The 27721-nt window shown below is 39.6% G+C and overlaps 3 protein-coding genes and 1 long non-coding RNA gene across 4 annotated transcripts; 2 read left to right on the top strand and 2 right to left on the bottom strand.

Annotated features, from left to right (window-relative positions):
- Nucleotides 1-1122: 1122 nt before the first annotated feature.
- On the top strand, nucleotides 1123-9789 carry LOC123977667 (ammonium transporter Rh type A-like). The gene is made up of 10 exons (XM_046060553.1): nucleotides 1123-1309; nucleotides 4234-4417; nucleotides 4676-4830; nucleotides 4988-5134; nucleotides 6789-6955; nucleotides 7055-7192; nucleotides 7291-7441; nucleotides 8814-8885; nucleotides 9039-9112; nucleotides 9413-9789. The coding sequence occupies exons 1-10, from the start codon at nucleotides 1123-1125 to the stop codon at nucleotides 9476-9478; spliced, it is 1341 nt and encodes a 446-aa protein (XP_045916509.1). The 3' UTR covers nucleotides 9479-9789.
- Nucleotides 7166-11141, bottom strand: LOC123977670. The gene is made up of 3 exons (XR_006826736.1): nucleotides 10926-11141; nucleotides 8782-8876; nucleotides 7166-7395 (listed from the first exon to the last, which is right to left on the bottom strand). It is a non-coding gene; the product is annotated as an uncharacterized LOC123977670 (long non-coding RNA).
- On the top strand, nucleotides 11026-16226 carry si:ch211-22i13.2 (uncharacterized protein LOC553945 homolog). Its single transcript, XM_046060555.1, has 7 exons — nucleotides 11026-11186; nucleotides 11539-11611; nucleotides 11993-12148; nucleotides 12338-12399; nucleotides 12515-12604; nucleotides 14672-14761; nucleotides 14870-16226. The coding sequence occupies exons 1-7, from the start codon at nucleotides 11184-11186 to the stop codon at nucleotides 14918-14920; spliced, it is 525 nt and encodes a 174-aa protein (XP_045916511.1). The 5' UTR covers nucleotides 11026-11183; the 3' UTR covers nucleotides 14921-16226.
- Nucleotides 16227-16513: 287 nt separating this feature from the next.
- rd3 (retinal degeneration 3, GUCY2D regulator) lies at nucleotides 16514-25423 on the bottom strand. Its single transcript, XM_046060554.1, has 3 exons — nucleotides 25250-25423; nucleotides 22933-23247; nucleotides 16514-17301 (listed from the first exon to the last, which is right to left on the bottom strand). Exons 2-3 carry the CDS (start codon nucleotides 23220-23222, stop codon nucleotides 16944-16946), a joined length of 648 nt encoding a protein of 215 aa, XP_045916510.1. The 5' UTR covers nucleotides 23223-23247; nucleotides 25250-25423; the 3' UTR covers nucleotides 16514-16943.
- Nucleotides 25424-27721: the final 2298 nt, after the last annotated feature.

Raw genomic sequence — 27721 nt, forward strand, 5'->3', positions numbered from 1 at the left:
GAAGAAAATCAAGAATACTTGCATTACATTAGGTGATATTTATGCTAATGACTAGTGATTGCTTGACATCTGATCTATTCCGTCTAGGCCATGTTGATATTTGTGGTTTTGAGTCAAATGACTCAATAAGTATTGGAAGAATTGCCAAAAACTTTGGTTCATTGATGTCCTCCCTCAGGATGAATTAGAATGATGATCCCCTGACTTTTCCTCTAACGCCACTAGCTGGACAAAATTCAAATTTGTCCCATTATCCTACTTTATGACCAAATACCTGCAAAATGAATGCCATACCCATCAGCATGAGCTGTACTTTGTGTTCAGCACCAAATAGCAGAGCCAACAATAATTTGTCACAGACATGTTGGTGTCAGCATATGTCTAACTAGTAGCTAACTATTAGGATATGTTTGAGGTAATTTGGATACGGGTCACCATTCATTTGTCCACCAGAAAGTTTATCTGTAAACTGTAAAATATCTTGTCACATATCTTGGTCACAAAATGTTTTGTGTTAGGGATCTTTACCAAAACTGTTTGATGAAATGTGCTCTTTAGAGTGAACTCTTCTTTAAAGTGGGAATGAACGAGTGGGCAAGTGCCCCTCAAAGCTTCTGTTGTCTCATTTTAGCATGTTTATCATTTTAGAACATTTCTGGAGGTTTTTCCCAGCCCAAACATGCTAGTAATATAAGCAAATTACAGTTGTATGAAAGCTCCTGTATGTTTCCTTGTTTCTAAATAGCAAATATCTGTTTTATAGAGACATTTCCTTTTGAATTGTCTTAAAGATCTTTTTCTTCCAGACATGACATGAAAGTTGAGTCAAACATAACTTTGACAGTAAAAAAAAAAAAGAGTGGGAAGGAGCAGTCATCAAGTATTTCTCAGTGTGATCATGTTTGTGTTTAACTTTGGCCCCTCCGTCGCCCAGAGAGCAAAGTGCACGAGTGGGGTGGCCCCAGTCTTCTGCCCTTTCATTGGTCACCATGAAATCTGCAACAGCTTAAAACCGCCACTTTCTTCCCTCCTTCACACAGCACAATCCCTAAAAAAGACAGATAGGGAGGGGTAGACAGACAGTGTGTCAGACTGGGAGTCATAACCAGAGTTGGTCTCAGGATGCCTGCGTACACAACCAACATGAGGTTAAAGTTCCCCATTGTGGCCTTGGTTTTGGAGATTATCACCATAATCCTGTTTGCAGTGTTTGTGGAGTATGATGATGGGAAACATCATGGACACAACGAGCATGACAAACACTTCAATGAGACTCACCATGAAAAGGCATCGATGGACCTCTACCCTAGTAAGTCTACCTGAGGCTGCTTGCTGAGGGACACTCAGCTATGCATCAGTGTTTGGTCATTAAAAATGGTGGATTAGTTTTTTTTCATCTAATGGTTCTAACACAATACTTTTGTAGCAGCTTTGAGGTTAACATTTTTGTTATATTGTGAAAATTCACCCTAAAAACACTGTTCAAATATCTAGACCCAACAGAGGCGAGGTCCTGCAAAGTATAATCATTGGGCGAGTTGTTCTGCTGACAAAAGTTGATTTTCAGTAGGATGTGGCATAGTAGTCTGATTTATTACTGTTTAGGAAAATGCTGAAATTAAGCTTATTTATACTTCCAACCTTTAGTTCTCTAGTCTTGAACTTTGAAGTGTTGAGTAAGGCTTCCTTGATTGGAATAATGTGAATTCTATTTCAAGTACAGCAATTTCACAATTACAGTACTTGAAAACAAAAACTGAAGAATTTGGAAGCCGTTTCCAGAGCAGCCCTGCTGAATGCATTGTTAAGAGGAGTCAAGAGGATCCTGCGGGGGAAGGGGCAGGTCTCCCACTGCTTCAAACACAGAGATAATAAACAACAAACACAGATGGTAGATAGAGCAGAAAAATGCTGGTCTAATTTTGTGTAGCATTTAAAAGCATAATTTTCAAAAAGTTTTTGTTTAAACTATGGCAGCTTTGTAAGCATAGAGTAGGTTTTCTTCAAAAACAGCTCCATAGGTGTGAGCCAAATCAGATATTTACACCTTGCTGTTGTCAATACCATGCTGACCACGTTATGCAGCATTAAACAATGACACATCAGTATTGTTCAAGCTGACCATGACCACAAACTGAATTTCACCAGTTTTCTTGTTAAATCATACAGACTCGTGACACTCGGCCCCGTGTCATTTTGAAGATGACAAACCATAGATCATTATTTGTTTTATCTAAGTAAATTAATGTGTGACTGAAGACCGGCCATCTGCGCACTCTTTGAGGACCCTTGTTGGACTTTCATCAGGCCCCAATGCTTTTGCTGGATCCATGTTACGCAAGATGTTCATATCATATTTTGGTTTAAAGTGAACACGGCCAATAAGAAATTATGGTAATGGACAAGTGTGCTGTGGTTTTGCGTGTGTGTGCAATCTACACTTCTCTGCAAAGGCTGCGGATGGTGGCCTTTTCATTTCATTTCATTTGCTGTAATGTGGGGAATGCCCTGGTGTTCTAGGACAGGGATGTTTGTTGATGCACTTCTCCCAGAAATTCATTTAAAATACTCCAGTATTTCTGGCAGGTATTTTTTCAGTTTGTTGCTCTGTCTTTTAGCTCGCTTTTCTACTTGGATGAAAGTAGCTCTTGCTTCAAGGAATTTCTGTTGTGCAGCTGGGCTGTCTGCATCTTACAATAGAGTGGGCACTTTTTCCTGGCTGCTCTTCGGCACTGTTCATTAAACCAAGCTTTATCACCAGGTTTTCTGGTGATAGTCTTGTTTGGTATGACTGCCTCCATGAGATTCTGACGGCAATATTAGTGCTGATTATTCCCAGATCTTTTTCCCTGAAGACACTGGACCAATTAACAGAGGTTAGGTACCTTCTCATTTCCCAGAAATGAGCTTTGTTATATCTCCACACCCTCTGCTTTTATGGCTTATCTTATTTGCCAGGGTCTTTGTGGTTGCTAGGGTGTCCGATAGGACTAGATCTAAGATGTTGTTTCTGCTGGTTGGTTTGCAATCTGATCTAGTCCTAGGCAGTTGGCAAGTTGTAGGGCACATCATCCAGCAGCGTCTGTGATGTTGCTCCACAACCATTTTTAATGATGTACATTAAAGTCACCAATGAGAATTGCAGACTGGGGTCTGAACTGGTCCATCACTTGGAGTTACTTGGAGGATGATGCACAGCTCCTAGCAACAGTTTACTGCTCTTCAGAGCAACAGTGAACCACATGAGCTTGAAGTCTTCAGGGTCTTTGGATGGATTGTGGTGGATGGAAGTACCAATTAGATAGTATACTGCAATGCTGCCAACAACAGCTGGCCCTTAAGCCCATGAAACACATTTTAGCAGTGCGACAGAGATACTTTGTACATGACCTAATCTGAAAGCATCATGCAGATCAGGTGACTTATAACAAATCGGGTTTCAGGAGAAACCACTTGGTCAAGGATGGGGTGGTTGTACTATTGATGATCTCTACTACCCCTTTTGCTACTTGATAAATTCTTAAAATGAGAATAGGCTGACTTTGCAATCGTCTTAATGTGGCTAAAATTTAGTCTCTTTGTGGTTTTTAATTTTTTTCCGAAGGAAGCTGAGAGTTGACTTTTAATTGTTCTTCCTTGTCTCCAAAAAACAATTATTCCTCAATGCACTTACTCAGTGCTTGTATGGGATTATACTCCCCCGGTGATATGGTTATGTAAATTTGGGTGTCATCTGCATAACTATGTTGACATATTTTGTTGTTTTCTATAATCTGAGCCAGTGGAACCATAAAGAAACAGAAGCCAAAAAAATATTTTATGGTATTTAATTTGTAGCATGTTCGAATTCTGTCTCAAAAAACTAGATGTTGGTGTTTTCATATATCACATTTTAACAGAAGATTTTTAAAATGTGCTGACACCCCCTATATGTAAAAACTGACTGCTGGATGTAGTGACTCCATGTAGTGTCCAGTGATGGTCTGGCAATCTTGTGGTGACTACAATCACTCCAGGAATTAAACAAATGAGATAACATATTAATCAGTGAGCTTTTGAGGATCTTAAAGGCAGATATGGTTTACCTTTAGACAGAATTAGGCGAACTGTTTCCCCTTTTTTCCAGTGTTTTTGTTAACCTAAGCTAGCCATCTGTGAGCGGTAGCTTTACATTTGACGCACAGACATGAGTGTGGCATCGATTTAATCTGACCTCCCTTCTCATGTCTCCAGTGTTTCAGGATGTCCACGTTATGATCTTCATCGGCTTCGGGTTCCTGATGACCTTCCTGAAGAGATACGGGTTCAGCAGCGTGGGCTTCAACTTACTCCTGGCTGCCTTCGGCCTGCAGTGGGGCCTCTTCATGCAGGGCATCTGGCACATGGATAATGGCAAGATCAAAGTCAACATCTTCAAGTACAAATGTCTTTTCTGCATGTTTTGGTTCTCAGTAACCCTCAGATTAGATTTGCAGTTAAGTATGCATCACAAACTTAGTAGCTGATCAATGAACCAATGAACTGTCATGTTGACTGCTGAGTAGCTCTGACGGATCCCTTTAGGTTTGGTAGATGATGGTTATGCTGGTCTAGGGATTTCCGTGTTCCACCTTTTCTACTCATTGTCCTATAATTTGTATTTTCTTAGAGACTTGTTTTCTTTCCTGTCCTTCAGAATGATCAACGCAGACTTCAGCACAGCTACGGTCCTGATCTCCTTTGGAGCTGTTCTGGGTAAAACCAGCCCTGTTCAGCTCCTCATCATGACCGTACTGGAGATCACCATCTTCTCCATCAATGAACATATTGTGGCCGAACTGCTCAGAGTAAGTACACAATGACACACGCATGTGTTGATGAGCTACGTGTGCAAAACACATTAATTCCTGCATCATGACCAGGACCTTCAATGTGTCAACTGAATTTTATTAAACATAGATTGGCATGACTCCACTGTTATGAACCTGTATGACCTTTTCTTTTACAGGCTATGATGTTGGAGCATCCATAATCATCCATGCTTTTGGAGCCTACTTTGGCCTGGCAGTGGCTCGAGTGCTTTACCGACCAGGTTTAAGAAATGGACATGAGAATGACGGATCTGTTTATCACTCTGATCTGTTTGCTATGATTGGTAAGAGCCAGTTACACTTTAAACTAATGTGATTTATTAGTGATCTGCTTGTAGCAGTAGTGTTTCATTTGGGTGTAATTTAGTGTTGTGTCGTTCAAAGAACGTTTCGTTCATAAGACCTAATCGTGTATATGACTCGGGAGGAACGGGTTGTCTCAGTGAGTGATTCGTAAATTTCACGCATGCGTGAAGGATCTTGGACTCTTACGTTCACTCGTCACACGGCACCTGCATGGGCTCCGTCAGCACAGGAAACTCTCAACTGTGGGTCTGTTTGAGTCGTTCATTTGTCACGTGACAGCTCGGCTACAGGGCAGGCAGAACAGGAAACAAAACTGATTAGTTCAGGACTCTCAACTGTGGGTCTCTAGGTCTGAATCGTTCATTTGTCATGTGACAGCACCTACTGTGGAGCAGGAATGAAAGACTCGTTCACCGCTCACATGGGTCCTCCTCAGTCTTTCGTTCACTCGGCAGGCTGAGTGACTGCGAGCGCCGGAGAATGAGTGGCAGGTCGGCTGTCAGGTCACTGGACTGACATTATATAGCTATTTTGTTAATTATGTGACATTTTATAAAGCATAACATTATTACAGTTATAGTTTTAACACAGCCGCACCGTAACTTTTAGTCCTGCTAGTGTTTAACATTACAGCTAACAGCTGATGAGAGTTGTTCTGGGTCTGCTCCACTTCAGAGCCCTGACAGGGTTCTACCGGGAGCCGAATTACATCAGAGGTCGTCTCCTCTCCAAAACAAACAGACCCGGTCATTAAAACATTAAAACACAGCCACGTAGCAACGTTAGCGTTGGTGGCTTGATCCAGATTATTATTAAATTGGTTGAATTTTAATAAGAGTGTGTTTATTCATATAGTGTATCAAGCTTATTACTTCAATATAGTTACTGCAAATCCGACATTAATATTTTACTCATGGAAAGGGACGTTAGGCTACTGTATGAATGAGCACGTCAGAAATAATGATAGTAATTATATACATAAGCCTTTATATGGCTGGTCAGGTTGTTTAATCTGGAAAGATTGTGAAAATGGAAGGATTTAGCCGGAGTAGTGGTGATTACATATTGACCAAATATTTCTGTGGTTTTTACATGGTTTGAATTTGGTTGTGGGCCCAGGGGGGTTTATATAATGATGATATACAGTAATCAAGAGGTGAATTTGTGCATTATACTTTGTCAAAATTATGCAAGCCAGGCAGCCTTCCATGTTTGAGAACGGCGCTGTTTTTTAATCGCCCACTAGAGGGCTGCAGCACCACAATAACCAGCCTAGTTCAAATGAACGAAATGGACGAAATGACTCAAAAAAAGGTTAGTTCATTTTAATGAACGAGATTTGAATGAACGAGTCTGTCAAAAGAGTCGAACTTGCCATCACTAGTGTAATTTTCCCTGACTGGTTCACCACTGGCCTCCTGCACATGTATGACTTGTGCCACCTAGTGGACACAAATAACCATGCACCATGTTAAGTGACTAAGCAAAATTGACCTGGACTGTGCATATGTTCTGTTCAGCGAAACACAATCTGAATACTTCAGTCTATAATTATCCAACTTGCAGTGTGATGTGATATGAATGAGATTTTCAACATTAACTGATACAAATGTTACTTTATCACTTCTATAGGAACCGTCTTCCTGTGGATGTTCTGGCCCAGTTTTAACTCGGCCATCGCTGACCCGGGCTTCACTCAGCTCACAGCAGTGATCAATACCTACTTCTCCCTGGCTGCCTGTGTGCTCTCTGCCTATGGCATCTCCAGCCTCGTGGAGCACAAAGGAAAACTGGATATGGTCAGATAACTTTCCTTCAATATCCACAATTACACTATTTTAAGATTTTATCCAACTAATTCAGTTATAAACTTGTTTTTATATCTTTATATACTACAGGTGCACATTCAGAATGCCACTTTGGCTGGTGGGGTTGCCGTGGGAACATGTGCTGACATGAACATTGGGGCATTTGGGGCAATGCTGATTGGATTAGTGGCTGGCATCATCTCTTCCCAGGGCTTCAAGCACCTAAGTGTGAGTTGAAACTAAGGAAAGGAAAGTAATATAAAATTTGTCACCCTTTAAAAAGACACTCCTTTGCAACAACAGGCCTTTTTTTCTTGCCTCTGTAGCCCATCCTGGCATCCCACCTGGGCATCCAAGATACCTGTGGTGTCCACAATCTGTACGGCATGCCTGGCATCCTGGGTGGGTTGGCTGGTATTGTTGCAGTTGCTCTAGGGAAAAAAAGAGGGGTATGGGCCATTTTTCTCAACACAAAATGTCTCTGTCTGTCAGTAATTTGCAAAAGTGTGGAAAAAGTGCTATAAAGTATGCTTTCAAAAATATACGTTTATATGTATCATTTAACAAAATACAAAGTGAGTGAACAGAAGAAAAATCTAAATCAAGTTAATTTTTGGTGTGACCACCCTTTGGCTTTTAAACAACATCAATGCTTCGAGGTATACACAAAGTTTTTGAAGAAACCCAGCAGCTAGGTTGGCCCAGACATCTTGAAGAACTATGCACAGTTCTTCTGTGGATTTAGGCAGCCTCAGTTTCTTCTGTAATTCCAGACAAACTCGATGTTGAGATCAGGGCTCTGTGGGGGCCATACCATCACTTCCAGGACTTACTGTTCTTCTTTACACTTGAAGATAGTTCTTAATGACTTTCACTGTTTGGTTAGTGGTCAATGTCATGCTGCAGAATACATTTTGGGCCAATCAGATGCCTCCTTGATGGTATTGCATGATGAATAAGTATCTGCCTGTACTTCTCAGCATGCATTATTCTGCTACAGCCAAATATTTAAAATTTTGACTCCTCAGTCCAGAGCACCATCTGCCATTTCTCTGCACCCCAGTTTCTGAGTTTCTGTCATTCATAGTTGAGTCGCTTGGCCTTGTTTCCATGTCGGAGGTAGGCCTTTTTTGCCGTAAGTCTTCCATGAAGGCCACGTCTGACCAGACGTCTCCGGACAGTAGATGGGTGTACCAGGGTCCCACTGTTTTCTGCAGCTCTGAGCTGATGGCACTGCTAGACCTCTACTAATTGCGAAGGGAAGTAAGCATAATGTGTCTTTCATCTGCTGCAGTAAGTTTCTTTGGCCAACCACTGCATCTATGGTCCTCAACGTTGCCCATTTCTTTGTGCTTCATTAAAAAAAATTGGACAGCACATCTGGAAACCCCTGTCTGTCTCGAAATTTCTGCCTTGCTGATGCTGTATAACTACCTTGTGTGTTGTTGCTGTGCTCAGTCTTGCCATGGTGTACGACTTTTGACAGTAAACTGTCACCTTGTTAGCTGAGTGTGGCTTTCTCTGTGTTGTATTCCTCCTACACAGCTTTTTCTGTTTCAGTTAATGATTGTTTTTCAGCCTACATATTGAATAGTGATCATTAGCACCTGTTTGGTATAATTTTTTAATCGTACACCTGACGATATGCCTACAAAATCCCTGACTTTGTGCAAATGTACCTAGAAGAACTGATGCTTGTTGATGTATTGAAGGCCAACGGTGGTTACACCAAATATTGATTTAGATTTTTCTTCTGTTCACTCACTGTATTGTAGCTGTCAAGCAACTGTATGCTTGAGTTACATGTCAGCTCTTACATTCCTGTCTTCCCTCCCCCTCCTCTTCAGAGGTGATGCTGCCATGCAAGCTGCTGCCTTGGCTTCTTCCCTTGGGTTCGCTTTGGTTGGAGGTGCTGTTACAGGTGGGTGGAGATGAAAAATGAGACCATAAATATGACACATGACAGTTTAATTCCTGGGTACAGGGTCTATCTCTCAACAGAAAGGCTAGTGTTCTTATGATTTAACAAAAGGGCAACATCTGAGTGAATAAACAATTAATTTCCTTCTTCAAGGTTTAATAATGAAGTTGCCGATCTGGGGACAGCCTCCAGACAAGAACTGCTTCAATGACTCTATTTACTGGGAGGTAAGAAATCCCATTCCTCATGAATATTATCACACGTTTCTGACTGTCACACATTGCATGTGATTGATGCAGTAGCCCAATATCTTTTAAGTTATTAAATTAGTGGTTTTGGAGTCATGTTAGATGGTTGTGGTTCAACGCAAATAATTATAAATCAAGATTTTGTCAGCTGGTAAACTCCACTCAGATGGTACAGCATACAAACCCACAATTGTTTGATGTCCACATCACATACACCCACGTGTTATTTAGGTATCTCATTATGCTACACACAGATAATTTGGACTGCATGTTTTTCAGGTTCCTGGTGAGGAGAATGAGAGCTTGGCTCACAGCGATCACTCAAAGAACAAAGCAGAGGCTTAAATATCTGCCCACTGACCTAGAAATTAAGTGACAGATAATTTATCTGTTACACCATGACAGTACATGTAGATACTGTAGAAATGGGTCACATCATAGCTTCACTGCTGAAACACACCTACTTCCATAAGCTTTTTCTTCATTTCATCTGTGTATTATAAAAGGCATATTAAAATATTAATATAGTATATGTTGATCTGCTGCTTCATGTCACCTCACTGGAGCCCAGTACTTCTGCAAGGAGTCAGTCAGACTGTGTGAAACCAGCAGTGAGGCTCTGACATGAGCAGGGATAGTCGCAGGAAATGTTTTAACTTCTGAACCTTGTGTTGCTCATCTTCCACTGCCTATGGCCATTTTTTTTGTTTACCTCGGGGCAGCTGTACAATTTCTTTAATGCAATGAGCATTCAGAGCTGTGCATTTAGCATTAGATTGGCTCTCACCATAGGCAACCAAAGTTCATTTCTTTGTCTGTTTTCTATTTACATCTAATGTATTCTTACATGTACATACAGTTTAGCTTTTAGATGGATTGACATGGTCAGTTTAATAAGGTCCTGCAAGGTTAAAAAAGATCAACTGGTACTGCACTTTTTTGGACTTGAATCTTCAAAAGAATTCATTCAACAGAAAAACCATAGGACTGCAGGGCTAGATTAAACTGACTACACACACAGTAGTGTTAATCAATGATGCTCAGAACACTGAAACACATCAAGATTTTTTATTTTTATACAGTGGGAATGTGCTCTAATTTGCATAATATACTAATATTGTCATAATAAATATGTTTATCAGTATTTACATATTGTTGTTTTTTGTGTTAGTAATCTTGTAGTTCAGATATTTGCAAAAATATTACAATCTTATGGCTTCCTTACACTTGACTTTAACTTGGCACAATTAAGAAGTCAGAAGTAAATGTCTAGGATCTAACTAGAGGGATATGTTTGGGGTAATTTGGACAGGCATCACCATTACATTATTTACTAGAAAGCGATAGGCCTAATAAGTTTATCTTCAAACTGTCAAATGTCCCACTTGTTATAGTGGTCAAGTGGCTAAAGCTGTCAAACCTTGACTAGATTGTCCCAGAGAGGCTAAAGATTCTTTAACACAGTTTTCCGATTTGTGAAAACTTGATCTTATTTTCTTTATTTGTGAAAATGAAAGGGTGGCCATTATAAACCCACCTCCAATTGATCATAAAGTTAAATCATCTATCTAAAACAGATTTAACAAATCATGAACATCATTTTATGAAGGTAGGATTTATCGCAAAGCTGTATTTGACTGCTTTAATTTTAGCAATTTAGGTTTAATGTTAACGTCACCTATCTCCTTATACTCTAGAAAGTGAGGGAACATAGTATTCCCAAGTGGTTTGTGGTTACTTTCAATTCACGGCAGAAATTAAATGTCTAAATATCTTTATACTTTAAACCTACCTGCAGTTTTCACATATGTCGTTTTGCCCTTCGACCAGTAGGGGCGCTGTGTTCATTGACGGCCGTTTCCTCTCCACTGTTTTGAACATGGAAGTAGGTAGCAGCGGTGCATCATGGGATACAAAATGTCTCCGAAGAGTTTTGGCTAATGCCAATTTACGAGAGATAACTGCGAATAAATATATATTATACCCTTCTTTTTCCAGAGGTTGTAGTGTCATCATATATATGATATATTAACTGTATTCTGCTGTCATCATGGTGAGTACAGAACGTATTATTATCACTAGCGTTTAGTTTATTTGAAAGCTTAAAGCGCATTTTAGCTTTATATTAGCTTGGTCAACGTATCTCCGCCGGTAACGTTAAACACCAGGTAAAGGACAATTAGAGTATGCATCAATATTTCTCTTTAATCAGAAGGTTCTTAACAAAGCCACGGTTTGTGCCTGTTTTAAATGGTTGGGAGGAACTTTGTTGTGTTTAACTTCATCAGCAAACGCCTTCTTCCCGGAGTGCAGATCAGAATTCAATGAAAAAATGTTTCCTGTCTCATCCAGGACGCAGTCACACATTAAAAACATTTTGCATAAGTATGTGTCTTTGTTTCTAGTCAACGAGAACGGAGTGCAGGGTGTCCAGCTCCAGCTCCAGAACAGATGAGAGGAGGAGATCCAGGAGCAGAGGCAAGACTGCTTTTAAAGGGAGCACACGAAACTCACTGTCACGTCAAACGTTTGACTAGTGTCTTTTAGCCACATCCACTGTGTTTCTACTCTATAACCTGGTTTCAAAGCGAAACCCAAAGGGGGGATAGATGTTACTTACTCCCTTTCTTTGCTCTATGAGGTCACATTGGGTAGTTCATCCCCAAAGTCTTCAGCTATTTTGACTGTCAGTCAGTTGGGTTTAGAGTAGAGTTTGTGAGTAGTTGAGTTGTTGCTTACCAAAATAACAGTTAAGTACATTTAGTTACAGTGTTTCTGATGACTGGCAATGATTAATAAGAAGTGTCACTGTATGTGCAATTACAAATGAAGGTTTATCTTTGTCTCCTGCTTATTCAGGACGAGAAAAAAAGAAGCGGAAACGCAGCCGTAGTAGATCTTCCTCGTCTTCCTCTTCCAGTTCGTCGTCCTCATCTTCGTCGTCCTCAACGTCGTCCTCTTCATCAGGTTCATCACACTCATCTAGCCACAGTCGGAGTAGCTCTAGCAGTAGTGGTAAGTGTGTCCTTTAAGTTTGAATATTATAATCTTTTACTGATTTTCTTCAGTGCTGAATTGTATTAATGTCAGATGCTTTTTATGTATTTTTTCCACAAAGTGCTTTGTAAATCCACATGTGTGTTTTTCTCATAACAGTACCAATATCCATAAATTGATTAAATGTGGTGTTTTTGTTGTTTTTAGACTCCCGCAGTAAATCCAGGAAGCAGTCTAAGAAAAGGAAAAAGGAGAAACAACACAAAAAAGTAATTTTGTGCATTTTGTCCCATGTATTTATTATTTGAAGAAACTGAAATAATTTACAAGTCACTCACTGAACATTAAGTTCAACTTTATATTGTATTTTGTATCCTTGAGCAGAAAGGGAAGAAAGAGAAGCGACATAAACGTAAAAAAGACAAGAAAGCAAAAGGAGGAGAAGAAAATTCGGGACCTGTACAGATCTCCAAGGTAAATGGCCATTAAAGTCCTATTGGACATAAAATCCTTTTCTCACCTGTGTGACCAAAAACCTCTTCCTGTTAACTGTCACCATTTTCTAATTTACTTCTATTCATTGAGGAAGCCCTTCCCGTCACATGAAACATGCAGGTCTACTATGATAACAAGCAACAGCATAAACATCACTGGCTAAATACACTTAACAAAATTATAAACAACACTTTTGTTTTTACCCCCATTCATCATGAGCTGAACTCAAAGATCTAAGACTTTCTCTATGTACACAGAAGGCCTGTTTCTCTCAAATCTTGTTCACAAATCTGTCAAAATCTGTGTTAGAGAGCACTTCTCCTTTGCCAAGATAATCCATCCACCTCACAGGTGTGGCATATCAAGATGCAGATCAGACAGCGTGGGTATTGCACAGGTGTGCCTTAGGTTGGCCACAATAAAAGGCCACTCAGAAATGTGCAGTTTCTCTGTATTGGTGGGGTCTGGAAACCAGTCAGTAGCTGGTGTGACCACCATTTGCCTCACGCAGTGCAACACATCTTCGCATAGAGTTGATCAGGTTGTTGATTGTGGCCTGTTGAATGTTTGTCCACTCCTCTTCAATGGCTGTGCGAAGTTGCTGGATATTGGCGATCCAGGGCATCCCAAACATGCTCAATGGGTGACATGTCCGGTGAGTATGCTAGCCATGCAAGAACTGGGATGGTTTCAGCTTCCAGGAATTGTGTACAATCCTTGCAACATGGGGCCGTGCATTATCATGCTGCAACATGAGGTGATTGTTGTGGATGAATGGCACAACAGTGGGCCTCAGGATCTCATCACGGTATCTCTGTGCATTCAAAATGCCATCAATAAAATGCACCTGTGTTCGTTGTTCATAACATGCCTGACCATACCATAACCCCACCGCTACCACGAGCCACTTGATCCATAACACTGACAATCGGCAAACCGCTCACCCACATGATGCCATACACGCTGTCTGCCATCTGTCCTGTACAGTGAAGAGAACACCTCTCCAAAGTGCCAGACGCCATCAAATGTGAGCATTTGCCCACTCAAGGCGGTTACGACGACGAACTGCAGTCTGGTCGAGACCCTGATGAGGACGACGAGCATGCAGATGAGCTTCCCTGAGATGGTTCCTGACAGTTTGTGCAGAAATTCTTTGGTTATGCAAACCGATTGTTGCAGCAGCTGTCCGGCTGGCCGGTCTCAGATGATCTTGGAGGTGAAGATGCTGGATGTGGAGGGTCCTGGCCTGGTGTGCGGTTATGAGGCCAGTTGGATATACTGGCAAATTCTCTGAAACACCTTTGGAGAAGGGTTATGGTAGAAAAATTAACATTCAATTCACGAGCACGAGCTCTGATGGACATTCCTGCAGTCAGCATCCCAATTGGACGCTCCCTCAAAACTTAGATCTGTGGCAATGTGCCTTTTATTGTGGCCAGCCTAAGGCACACCTGAGCAATTCCCATGCTGTCTTGATCAGCATCTTGTTATGCCACACCTGTGAGGTGGATGGATTATCTCGGGAAAAAGGAGCACTTGAAAACAGATTTTGACAGATTTGTGAACAATATTTCAGAGAAATAGGCCATTTGTGTACATAGGGAAAGTCTTAGATCTTTGAGTTCAGTTCATGATGAATGGGGGTAAAAACAAAAGTGTTGCGTTTATAATTTTGTTCGGTGTATATCGCTCTTCGTGCTTTAGAGTTAACTCTTCTTTACAGTGGAAATGAACGAGTGGGCAAATGCTCCTCAAAGCTTCTGTCTTCTTAAATAATAATTTAATAATTTATAATTTGAGAAATTTGGGGTGAGTTTTTGCCTGCCCAAATGTGCTAACAATTGCAAGTGCATATTACAGTTAATAGTTTGTTGTGTTTCAAACTAAAATAAAAACATTTACATACTAGTAATTCTTTTGTTTCACTTTTATCTATACAGTTCCTTGGAAGTTACACACAACGCCTAATTATGTGGATTTATTTTTAGTCAACTTAATTTAGTTTGTATCCTAGACCCCTTAAATGTACATTTGTTTTTCTTTCAGTATTTGAAGGACAGGAAAAAAGGCAAGTACAGCATGATTTCAGGGAAGAAGATAAAGATGAAAGTAAAGAAGTCAAAGAAAGACAAACAGGTAATGTTACATTTTGCTGTCAAATTAGCAACCAATTTTTTCTGTAGAGTTTGTGAATGCATTTGTATTTGCCTTGGCTCGCATGTGCCTTTTTTATTTTTCTTATAGCGGGATAAAAATCGAGCAGAACTTCTCGAGTTCTTGAACTCTACCCTGTGATGCCACTGTGGACGCCAGTAGTGGTGCTCGGGCTCGGACACGTCACCAGAACTCAGGAAACAACAACTCACCTTTCCAGGAGAACAAAAATGAAGGGTTTTGATGATGAATACGACTTGCATCGATACACAGCGGGCAGCACCTAGCCGGATGGAGTGAAAAAGCTGTATCTCTTGCAGTGATGTGAGATGCGTTCAGACCACTAGCTACATTTTCACTGTGTTACTGCCCATGTGGCCAGTTCTTCAGCTCAGACTGATAGCTTTTGTGATATGAGATGTGTTTATGTTGAGCAGTGTCTTCCAAAATTTTGTCTGTGGCCAACTGAATCATATGAAAGTGAATTTGTAATCGGACAGCATCAATCAGAGCATTGAGTGTGGGTGAACTGCCAGCGATCAGCTTCTCATCTTTGCTTGTGGTTTGAACGTATGGTCACCACTTACAAAGAGTCCTCGACCAATTGAGCATTTTACTCCTATAACATTGTCGGACCACAATGGACAGTTTAAAAAATCTAAATCGATGCAGCACAACCAGAGATATCGTCTTTTTTTTCATTCGTTGCGTTCTTCTTCCTTGTCAAAACCAGGCGCCTACATTGCCAATAATGCAACTCGACTGCCGACACTTCGGCCAGAGATTCGGGTGTGCTATGCTAGCAGCAGCTAATGTAGCCTTGAGCCGCTAGCCTCAAGCAGAGACGAGGAGTGGGCTACAGAGGTCTGGTAAGCTCACGTCTTTCTAACTCCACACCCCCAGAGTTTGAACATTTTATTTCTTGTTCAAACTTGTAGTCTTCAACAAAACTGACACTGAGTCAAGTGACATTAGCTTCCTCTGGAGCCACAAAGAGCTGTATACAGCTTTCACATATGCAGTAGGACTCCCCAACACCTATAAAGAGGTAAATCTTTTTTGAACCTGCTGGACTGGCATACAGTTATTTTTTTTGTAGATAAGTGACAGTTATGTTTCCACAGTAAATGTGGGCCGTGGGAACCCCAGTGTTATCAGTGTCTACTGATATCATAGTTTTTAATGTGTACATTTTGTTTAAAATTATATGAGAATCGACTCGTCGTATGATGATAACTTTTCTTATTTGTAACGTTCATTCCACAAAATTCTGTCATAAATTTTGTTTCAACATCAGTCATTTTATTAAAGTGAAATATTAAATAAAATCACTGTTAGGGCCCCCTGTATCAATCCAGTTGAAAGCTTTATATGGATGATGGTGTAAACCTGTTGTGTACTGTTGAATTTTGCTGTGACAAAAACGGCAATAAACTGCTGGAAAGATTTTACTATGAAATGTTTCCCTCAAAAAGGTATGGTAACAGGTAAGTGGCCATTTCTGTGCAACTTTGCAAATGAACAGAAGGAAAGCTTTCAGTTTGCCGACCTTGGATGATGAATTATTGTGAGTCCTTATGTGCTGTTGGGACAAAACATAGAGCAGCTGTGACTCATCCTCTGAATGACGTTAATATGAGCATTGGCTAGTTTGTCTCAAGACTAAAAGAGTAACATTTATACATAAATCTCATGCAAAACATTGTGACATTAATGATCATTCACCTCTGCGGCCATTTTGTGTTGTGTGACGTAACAACACCAACGCATTTAATTTCTTCCTGCAACATTTAGGACTCAAGAACGTTTAAATTATATAAACATCCCTACCAGTTTATAGTAAATAGCCCTCAATGTTTATAATCCAAATATCTACAAAATACAAGATGCATCACAGCAAAAGACGAAAATCTCACACAAAGTTGAAACTGTTTCAAGTCCAAAAGTGCTGTCAAGTTACAGAATATCTGACAAAGCATGACATTGCCCTTTCAGGTGTAAAGGTAAAGAAGTAAATTGATCAAATGCTGATTGGTCTCATACTGAAAAGAGCAGGAGGATTATGGGATTAATCCTGCCTCGCCTCATGTAAGCATACTGCAGCCAGAGATCAGCATCTGTCACAATGAAACCCCCCCAATCACTGTTCTGTATACGCCCAACATCACACGACTTTACTGCTGCTGGTTCCTTTGTATCTGAAGTCAGGCATGCTCCACACCCTCTGCGACCTCTCCATCCCTCTCTCCACATCCTCCGACACGGTTTTGAGGTCACTCAACCCCGCCCCGTCGGCCACAGTGGACGTCAAGCCCACCGTGCTTCCAAATGGGTTGATCTTGATCCGGGACCTGAAGTTCACGAGGGACATGTTCATGGCACGTTTGTTACTCCACTGACGGGCAAGCCGCTGAGCTTCCTGCTCCTCTTTGGCGTGATCCAGAGCCTCCAGGAGGACGGAGCGAAACAGGCCGGGCACCTCCTGCACCTCGGGCTCATTGGCCTGCAAAACCTCCCTAAACCTGTACATAACAAAACACTCTGATGAGACAGGATGCAGTGACCATGTGGTTGCACAAGATTGTCAGCTTATTGTTATTTTCTGCCGTACTGGAAGAGTAGTTCTATAACACTGCGGACTACAGTGGACATTTTTTTTTAAATGCAGCAGTACAAATGACATCACTTGAAGCAATTTATCAGACTGCTTTATACAACTTATTTCACATGCAGTAGTACTCTTGAATACCTGATAACAGACTTTAGACCTGCAGTGGTTTAACTTCTCACCTTTTCTATCCTGTAGTCCAGCACACTGTTGGATGTGGTTACAAGTGCAGCAAAGCACACTTTCAGCAACACTCAACCATACCCACCAGTGTGGTCACAGGTGAAATGTTGCTTTTCAGCTAATCTTTAAACCTGCTGTAACAGCTTTTTTTTCTTATTTTTTGCGGTAAACACAACACTGACATCACTCTTTAGGTATGATGGTGGGGTTTTTGAAGCTTTATCACAGTTTCAAAAACTGCTTAGCTCACTACCAGAAATGAAGTTGATGAGTGCAATGTGAACCAAAGTAAAGTAACAGGGGGCGGAACTGCAGAGTCGGGTGATATTATCCATGGATTTCTCACTTTAAGTATGCTATTTCACATTACACAGTCATGCCTTGTGATTTATTGTTTATGCTTACAAAAACTAAATATTACATATACTAACAACAGCATGTCTTGGCCTACTAGAAAGTAAGTTGAATGGGCGTGGGCACGTCGTCTAATGTTACCTGACACCCAAATCATGGCTGAAATGGCTCTAATAGTGTTTTGTGGCGGGATGCGGGCCGCTTTGTTTATTTCCAATTTACAGCCAACCAGGGCTGTAAACAAATACCAGATTTATTTTCAGTGCACATAAAGAACAGACAGCTAGCGGACAGTGAGGAGATATTAGCTGAATTTAATGAAAAGACATACTGGATTAGAATCACTGACCCTACCTTTAAAACACTTAACCAGCTATAAAGGAGTAGTATAAAACTAAAATATAAATACAGAAAGAAAATAAAAATGTGACTAAAATATATGAAACAACATAAGTAATATAATGCTACAAACACAACCATGGCTGGAAAAAAAAAGCATGAAGACAACACATCACAACTGTGTATCATATCAATATACCATCAGAATACTTACCCCCCTGAAGAAAGAACCTCAAACTTCAAATCCAGAAACAAAATCTTTATTTGAACCAGGATTTTATTCTGGCCTTTGAGCAAGAAACATCTACTTAATGGCCAATGTTATAAAAGGCAACCTGTATCACAGTCATCATCCCCCCACCTGTGTAACCAGCACACTCCTGCTAACACCCCAATTATACCTCCTTCTAAGAAGAGGTGCAAACAATCCTTTAAATAGACATCTATTTGGAAACCTTCTTCCCTGTAAGCGCTTCCAGTTAACTGATGATTGGCTTGCTTTCCTAATTGAAAACACAAGACTGAAACCCGGTGTCATTCTCAAAGTGATGGATCATTTAACCTTTAGTAGAGGATTTACACTAGATAATGACGCCATCAAAGTTGTTGATTGAGCATCAAAGTTCATTCTTCACCTTGAAAATAGGAGTCTGAAAAAGCTCAACTCTGGAGCTTTCAACCTCATCTCGTCTGTTATAAGTAAATATAATCTGTTCATGAAGACCACGAGTAATTTATGAGTTTGAATCAGATGTTCATCTATTCACTCACATTTTAAATCCATCGTGTCTTTAAAGGCCCACTCAGTCATTTTTCTCTCCATACCACTTAAAGCTTAACTACTAAATATTCATATATATAAATGAAGAGTTTATTTTATTGGAACTATAAGCCAGTTTTACACATGTAAACCAACATTTTACAACATCAAAAACATCAATAGCTTAGTTTGACAAAAACAAAAAAAACTTCACTTAAAGGTCCACTTACTAGATTTTTCTTGAGCTATAAACAGCATCTTACTTGTCTCCCTGAAAAGCTAGAGTTTCCTCACAATAGAGAGGCAGATCTTTCTCTTGTAACTATTTGATCTTTTTTTTATTTTCTTAAAATAGTTGTCATATCCTGACTAGAAACATCCCAAACTGGCATGTGATGTGTACGGCCCAGGAGCGGAGGGCTCTCCGGGTGATTAAAACAGCTCAGAAGCTCATTGGTACCCATCTCGAGCATCAGTGATATCGGTGAGGAGAGGTGCCTGCGCAGAGCCAAAAGGATACCAAAGGACAGTACCCACCCCAGCCACAGCCTGTTCACCGTGCTGACTTCTGGGAAGAGACAGTTTCTGCTGCCACACCACCAGACTGCAAAGCAGCTTTTTCCCCCAAGCTATCAGATTCTTAAACTCTAATTCATCCTCAGCACTGCTACACTGATCATAGTTTATTTCTGTTTACCATTTGTCATAATTGATTCTTTATTAATTTATATTGCCTGCTATGTTGCACAAGGGAGTTACAAAACTCAATTTCACTGTATAACTTGTTATATTTTGACAATAAACCTACCTACCTAAAAGAAGAATATAATATATTAATCTGGAACAAGATAAAATATAGAAGAAAAAATACATAACACTCACCCTTAGCTAATCCATACTTAACAACTTAATAAATTCCAAACAATCCCTCTTCACTTTGTGGACGTTGATGGGATATATACATATATATACACACATATAATAAAAATAAAGAATGGAAGGACCAGGCTGGCATTGTGAAAACCCAGTCAATTCACAGCCAATAAACTGACGACTGAGGACTCCTCCTCTGTGCATCTAATTAAAATCACACATACATGCTCCAGTTGGTCCCTGTTGTGTGTTTGTGTGGGACTTCCACTTAGCATTCAGTACCTCACTGCTCACTCAAGTTAACACCAGTCAAACTGCTTCGCAAAAACTGTTGCGCTCTAACAAGACACCTGAGACCTTGGCAGCTTTTTATGAACAGACGGTTAAACAAGCTCAGAACATCTCTGCTGCAGATTAAAGGAGACACACAAGAATTACAGAGAAGTTGGCAAGCTGATCAGCTTCCAAGGCAAAAACCTTTCCCTGTCTCTGCCAAAGACGACTGGCCAGCAACGGGTCATGAAATCACGTGAATAGATTATGAGGTTTAAAAGACACCTTGTGCTTGAGTCAAGGAGTAATCAATTAAATTTTTGCTGGAGCTGATATTTAACAATAACCATTAAGTGGTTATTTTTGGCCATAGCTAGAGATTAGATGTACCTTTACAATATCTTGGCGAAAAGAACTACAGGGTCAAAAAACCTGTAACATCATACTTAACAGACAGACATGATAATGGTGTCAATCTTCACTGGCCAGGAAAGCAAGTACATGTTATTTCCCAACATGTTGACTCACTCTTTTAATCGCACTTTAATCACACAACAAACAGGGAACCCACTGGACCTACCTGTTTCTATTGTGGTGGTGAGCCTGAACATCACTGTGCAAATAGAGATCTCTCTGTTTATGAGACAATATGTTCATAGCTTAGGTTTGAACCAAACGTCAACACACCATTTTACATTAAACATTATAGTATAACTAAATCAGAGCTGAGAGGATTAGTCAAATAGTCAATAAGTCCATGCAAATTTGATAATAAATTAATCTTTTTAATAATTTTTCAGCAAAAAACAGCAAACCTTGTGTAATTCTATCCTCTCATTTGTGGGGATTTGCTGCTTTTCCTTGTCACAGTGAGCTTTGGGAAGTTGCAATGGGCATTTTTTTTTACTTGATTAATCAATTAATCAAAGAAATAATCCTTAGTTGCAACTCTACACTAATATTTTCAATGACGTCATGATTTGTGCCGAGTATCATGAATATTACCATAACTTGCTTTGAAAAATCATTTAAAAATAGAAGTATTCATCCAATATAAAACGTTGACCAGATTAATCCTGGAGATTAATAAAATAAAATTAGAAAAGTTTCTCACCCAGCGACTTTTGGACAGTAAAGCTGACATGGACATTCAGAGGCAACCGTCTCACTAATTTGGAAATCTGAGCCTTCAGATTTCAGATGGAGCTTTTTGGAGATTGTCCACTAATACTGAATTAGTGAGTTTGAATATTCATGAAATGAGTTTTCCAGTTCTGAATCAGAAACTGTCTCGCAGTAAAATATCCATGTCTGTTATGATTGTGTCCTCTGAGTTGTTTCATGACTCACTGACAATCAGGACTGATCTCTAAATGTTATCATCACTACAGTCTATCTCTCTGCTGACTGTTACAAATGTACAGCTAAACAGTAAACCTTTCTAGAAATAATGTATTTAAGAGTTGATTCTCCCCTCAAGGGACATTTCAAAATCTGTTCTATGAGCTGTTGTGGCTTATTACTAATATGTACTTTATGCAGTGATTAAAGAAGAACTCTGATCATTTCCATAAGTAGATAAGTGCATCAATGTGTAAGCAGTAATTTACTGATATTGCTGGGTTTAACTACTTTATATACACTTACTATAGGTATTTAAGTGCAGTGGTTCTCAACCTAGGGGTCGGGCCCCTCCAAAGGGTCACAAGATAAATCTAGGGGTCGTGAGGTTATTGATGAAGTAGGAAAGAAGAAAAAGCAAAGTTCTGATACACCGATTTGTGTATATTTTGGGAACAAATTTGTGCTTCATACAGTTTAGAGAGGAAATCACAATTTAAAGACATCTGAAACTTGAAAGGGGTCCCAGCTAGACAATGCTTTTTTGTAAGGGGTCACCAGCCTCAAAAGTTTGGGAAACACTAGTTTAATGTTTAAAGATGCATTATATTTTATAGGCTTATCTGATGTTTTTAACTCACTGCATGACAATGTTAGCCAGTCGGTACATCACTTTGGTCAAGGATAAAATATCTCATCAGCTATTGAATGGATTTTCATGAAATCCGATACAGATGTTCATGGTCCCCAGAGAATGAATCCTAATAATTTATAATAATAAATTATAAGTAATAATAATAAGTGATCTTCTGACTTAATCTAGCACTATCATCAGGTAAAATTAAAAAATTGTCCATTACTTAGGTTTACGACCAAATACCTGCAAAACTAACGACATTCCCATCAGAATTTCTTGCTGTACTTTCTCTTTATCACTAATTAGCAAATGTTAGCATGCTAACACACTGAAATAAGTTGGTGGTATATATTATACATGCTGATCATTAGCATGTTAGCATTGTGAGCCATCTACTATAAGAATGCAAAATACATAATAATGATAATAAATCAATGTTGTGTGTTAGCATTTAGCACAAAGGTAGCTACTACTACTATTGAAATAGATTAGCGTCACAGAGCTGCTAATGTTAGCATGGTTGTTTCTTAATCTGTTTATGTAAATTGTGAAATCTTAAATTTAAAAGTAAGCATTTAAATAAATTTAGTGAAGTAAAAATGAGGTATTTCCCAATGGTAAGTTGAATAATGAAGCGTACATTTTAAATACACAAATAAAGTGCCTTCAAATTGTATTTAAGTAGCCTAACATTAAATGTACTTGGTAACTTTCCACCTATAACTTTATGCTTCAGTTCCTGTAATATTCGTCCAGTCACATGTTCAGTTGTCATGTCTCCTTACTTGAGTATGACCAGGCCGCAGCAGGGTGGCGGCACCTTGGAGCAGAGGTCCTCCAGGCCAAGCTTCTCACCGGTGCTGATGCTGTAGGAGGAGCGAGGCGTGCTGGCCAGCCAGCTGTAGTCCACCCCGGTCTTGAGGCGCCGGTACTCGCTCTCCCTCTCTCTCTGCTGCCTCTCCGCCTCCTTCAGCTGCCAGCTGAACTCCAGCATCAGGGTGTCAGTGACCACGTCGGCCGGGTCCCGCCGGGGGCTCCGGTAATATGGCTCATTCCAGTTGAACCAGGAGGCCATGGCACTGTCCTTCTTCACAGCCCCCCTGATGAGGGAAAGACAATCAGACGTAATCATCACACTGAAATGATTACAAGTGACCTCAAATTTAACAAGATCATTACAAAACAGTACTGCCAGGCTGTTGAAATGTTTGCTCAAAGTAATTGATTTCAAATTGGATTTTTGAAACATTCGGATTACATTTGTTGCTTTTATTAAAAGTAGCATAATGAGTTGACAATGAGACATTTTGGAAAGGTCACACATTCATTGAAATATGTGAATCTCCTTACTGGAAATGTGAGACCAGTAAATCAAAACAAACAAAGAGTTGCAGCAAACTGTTATTTGGATCATTTACTTGATTTTAGTTGAATAAGTGTTTTTCAAGGCTGTCTGAAGATTCAGCAGTTATGGAGGAGACCTTTTATGCTTTTGTAGCATTGGTACTGTCTTTCTATTACAACATGTAGGCCTACTGTTTGTGTTATTTGGCATCATTTAACACTGCATCCTCTGAAGTCTGTTCCACATATCGACCCTGTCTCCTCATACTCTGGCTCTTTGTTCTACAGGTGTCATATGTACTCCCATAGATGCCGTATTCAGTTCAATTCAATAGTCTTTTGTTAACATTTCTTTTTGTGATGAAAGTACAAAAACACATCAGAAGAGGCCACGGATGAGGGTGGTGTGAGTCATTAATTCAAAGTAAAAGGTTTTAGTTTCACAATCACCATGAGGTCTTTGTGTCCTGCATGACTACATGGAGACATGACCAGTGATTACAAGACTAAAATGACTCAGTCATGCTAATGATTAGCTGATTCAATAGAAAATGAATCAGCAACAATTTCGATATTCAAATAATTGTTGAAGTATTTTTTCAAGTGTAAATGCTAAATATTCTCTAGTTCCATGCTCTTAAATGTGAAGAAGATTTGCTGCTTTTCTTTGCCTTTTGTGAGAGTATAACTGAATTAGAGCTGAAGGGATAAGTTGATTAATCAATTAGTCGATGCAAATTTGATAATTGATTCATCGTTTCAAAAAAAAATTTAAGCAAAAAACAATGAAAAAACATTTTTTTTTTGTCATTCATCATTGTAAACTGAATACCTTTGGGTTTAGGACTGTTGGTCAAACAAGGCTGTACCTGCTTTATACAACTCTGCTGCACTGGGGCGGTTTTTGTTGCTGTGGGTCAGATTATCAATGTGTGCAGAGTAAAAGCATTCACAATAAAGCAACAGGGTGGGATTAGTCGCAGCCCTGCTCTTACCTCTGAAACAACCAACAGTTTCCCTCTGAGGTGACTAACCCTTCAAAATGGAGTCAAACACATTCAGCCAAGACAGTCTTTCAAATGGTTACAATGCCTCTGTACGTTAGACCAGCAGCTGTTTATGTATTAGGTATTAAGATGTTGTTTTAATGCTTCTATTACAGAAGATATAAACAGATTGAATGAAAAGAAACAGCAGGGTTGCGACTAATGATTACTGTCATTAGTGATTATTTTCTTGATTCATCTTTAAATCTGTATAACATCAGAAAACAAGCCCAAGGAGATGTCGTCAAGTGTCTTGTTCTTTCTGAACAACAGTCCACAAAATTCTGTTAACTATAGAGCAAGTAAAGAAAAGTAGCAAGTTCTTACATTTGAGAACCTGAAACGATCAGATTTTGGGTATTTTTACTTGAAAAATGATTTAAATGAGTATGAAATAGTTTGATGATTAATTTTCTGTCGACAAATTAGTGCAGTTCTAAATGGTATTACAGGTGACCCACTTTTTTCTCTCATGTTTACCAGCTTTTGGGACATCTAAGATTGACTTGAATAAAAGAAAACTGACTGCAGGAATAAAGTACTTTTTCTTTCTTTCTTACTTCTCCCTGTTGTTCAGTTTTATGACCAACATTTTTCTTACGTTGAAACATCACTAAGCACAAATCATTTAGTCCAATTTGATGCTGTTGACTCCAAAGCACAATTGAGAATGAACAGTTTAAAAAAAGAAAAAGGAAAGCCCTTTTCCTACCTCCTCTTCTTCTTTTTTAAGTTTTTCTTGGACTCCGCAAGAAACAGAATCACTGAGAAGCAGAATCAGAAAAGTCCTGAGAAATCAGATGGATGTTGCAGAGACAAGACTGGCTGAATAAAAAAGCAGAGAGAGAAGAGAAATGGATTCTCTTTCTCTCTGCTCTCCCATCCTCTCACAGTCCCTGTGTATTATCTCCACCTCTCTCTCGTTTCTCCTCCTCCTCCTCCTCCTCCTCCTCCTCCTCCTCCTCCCAGGAGCCTCTCTGGCCTGCATTTACTTTTTGCAGGAGGCTGGGGGCACCATCTCCAATGGGAGCCATTGGATCACGGCACCCTAATGAAGTGCTTGTGTAGCTTTTTACGATTCACCGTTGCCATAGTGATGCTCCTAAGCCTATTTGTCCACAATAAGCTCCATCAGCTGAAAGGGAGCTAGAGAGCGATGAAGAGGCAGATAAAGAGGACACAGTGGGTTGAGCAGCAAGATGGAGGGAGTGAGATAAACCAAAGGGTGTAGTTGCGAGGACAGGGTTAGTGTAGTGCAAGGCTCACCGTACACTGATGACAGCTCAGTTAAGTGGCGCTTGGTGTAACATCTGTAAGAGGTCAGCCTGTGTAAATTAACTTCCCTCAGATAATGAGTCCCACTGGCTCAGAACAGTCATGCATGAATTATGGGAGGGTTGGAAACATACTCATACAACATACATATTGCAGGAGGAAATGTGCAGATGATGGAGAAGCAGAAAGTCCAGATTGAATGTTTTGTATCGTTGTGTGGGCGGATATCAAGGTTTGTTGGCTTTTTCTGCGTGTGTGGGCGTGAGCAGCTAACCTCCTTTTCTTCTGCACATATTCACAGTAACCTCCTAATCCCCGTCACACCTCCACCACAACGCCAACATCCTCCTCCTCAGTGTTGTACCACAAAATAAAATGCTGGGTCAACTGTGAACTCTTATTTACTCAGAGCAGAAACACCAACCTCTAACAGTGTAAAAAACAGTGATTTCCAGTGGTGGAAGATGTATTCAGATTATTTTTCTTAAGTAAAGTAAATAATTATAATCAGCAAAATGTACTTGTAATGTTGTATTATATATTGGATTATTATTTGTGATGTGCATTTTACTGTTGTACTTGTGCTTGAGGTGGAGCTTTTTGCTAATTATTGTATATGCTGTTGGGTAGTTTAATGTATTTTATTTTCAAACCATATGTCGAACTTATTAAATATGATGCATTGTTATCATGTTTTATAAGTTCATCATATGTTTTGGTTGTAAAATCTAAGTCTGCAAAGTAACTGGTAAGTAAAGTCAGATATATGTAGGGGAGTAAAAAGTACTACAATATTTCAAGTATAAAGTAGCATATAATGGAAAGACGGGCAAGTAAAGTAACCTCAAATGTGTATTTAAGTACAATACTCTTTTCTGAAGAGTTTTAATTTATCTATTGTGTTCTTGAATGAAAAAAACTATTTCGAGTAATAAAAATTTATTATGTTTAAATACCATCAAACCTGCCAAGGTAATGACCATCTCCCAGCAAGTAATTCAAATTCTTTTTCACAACAGACACTTTGTGTTGTCACAGTAAGGCACAGGTGTTACTAACAATGATGGCTGACGGTGACATTGTGACAGTGAGCCAGCATGCACAACACCAGGACCCTGAAGCTGAAGCAGAAATGGAATTCAGCCTTCATTCATTTAATTGTTTATAACTGTGTTTTTCCTACTGTGCCATGGCAAAATGTCTTCTGTGGAAAAAGGCCTATGAAAACTCATAAATAAATAGTTATACCTCAATAAATATTAGTGCAACAACAATACTAAGCTGCACCTAATATATACAGTAGGTTACTTAAAGGAAAACATTAACACATGTAAAAAAAAAAAAAACATACATATACTACAAAAATGTGCTATTACACATTTTTTGTTAACATGACATACTGTAATAATAATGCTAATAATAATAAACTTTATTACATTAGCCACTTCTCAAAAAGTTCTTCCCAAGGCAGTAAAAACAAAATGAATGAGGCACTGTTACAATGGAGAAGAATAAAACTTCAACAACAATAACATACTGTATACCTAAATAGAAAGAGGTATTATGGATTCTATCCTCACACAAAAAAGGGACATAGGGTGTCTTTTGGTGGATTTTTCCTTTATTATATCCCTGACTGACCTCATCTCAAAGTCAGAGGCCCAGTCTGTAGTTGTGTTTACATACAGTACATGAAGTACATAAAGTACATGAAGGCATCGCATCCAGCTTGAAGGTGACAGATGGGCAGATAAGCACTCCCTGTAATCCAAACAGATGACAGTAGTAATCCTCTAAAGTGATTCCCTCCATCAACTACATGTTAGCCTCGGTGAGCGAGCGGCCGCAGGGCTCTGGTGTTGTTTGGTGGACAGACAAACTGTGTGTTATGACCTTTTTTTAAACAGTC

Source organism: Micropterus dolomieu, linkage group LG10 (genome assembly GCF_021292245.1).
Source record: "Micropterus dolomieu isolate WLL.071019.BEF.003 ecotype Adirondacks linkage group LG10, ASM2129224v1, whole genome shotgun sequence".
Lineage (NCBI taxonomy): Eukaryota > Metazoa > Chordata > Actinopteri > Centrarchiformes > Centrarchidae > Micropterus > Micropterus dolomieu.

Excerpts from the sequence above, each read along its gene's own strand:
- LOC123977667 (XM_046060553.1), top strand. The coding sequence starts at position 1,123 with ATGCCTGCGTACACAACCAACATGAGGTTAAAGTTCCCCATTGTGGCC. Across the intron at positions 5,135-6,788 it reads TGATCTGTTTGCTATGATTG|GAACCGTCTTCCTGTGGATG; the intron begins GTAAGAGCCAGT and ends TCACTTCTATAG. Across the intron at positions 7,442-8,813 it reads CATTTTTCTCAACACAAAAT|GTGATGCTGCCATGCAAGCT; the intron begins GTCTCTGTCTGT and ends TCCTCTTCAGAG.
- si:ch211-22i13.2 (XM_046060555.1), top strand. Across the intron at positions 12,149-12,337 it reads GAGTAGCTCTAGCAGTAGTG|ACTCCCGCAGTAAATCCAGG; the intron begins GTAAGTGTGTCC and ends TGTTGTTTTTAG. Across the intron at positions 12,605-14,671 it reads GACCTGTACAGATCTCCAAG|TATTTGAAGGACAGGAAAAA; the intron begins GTAAATGGCCAT and ends TTTTTCTTTCAG.
- rd3 (XM_046060554.1), bottom strand. The coding sequence starts at position 23,222 with ATGGCCTCCTGGTTCAACTGGAATGAGCCATATTACCGGAGCCCCCGG. Across the intron at positions 17,302-22,932 it reads TGCGGCCTGGTCATACTCAA|GTTTAGGGAGGTTTTGCAGG; the intron begins GTAAGGAGACAT and ends TGTTATGTACAG.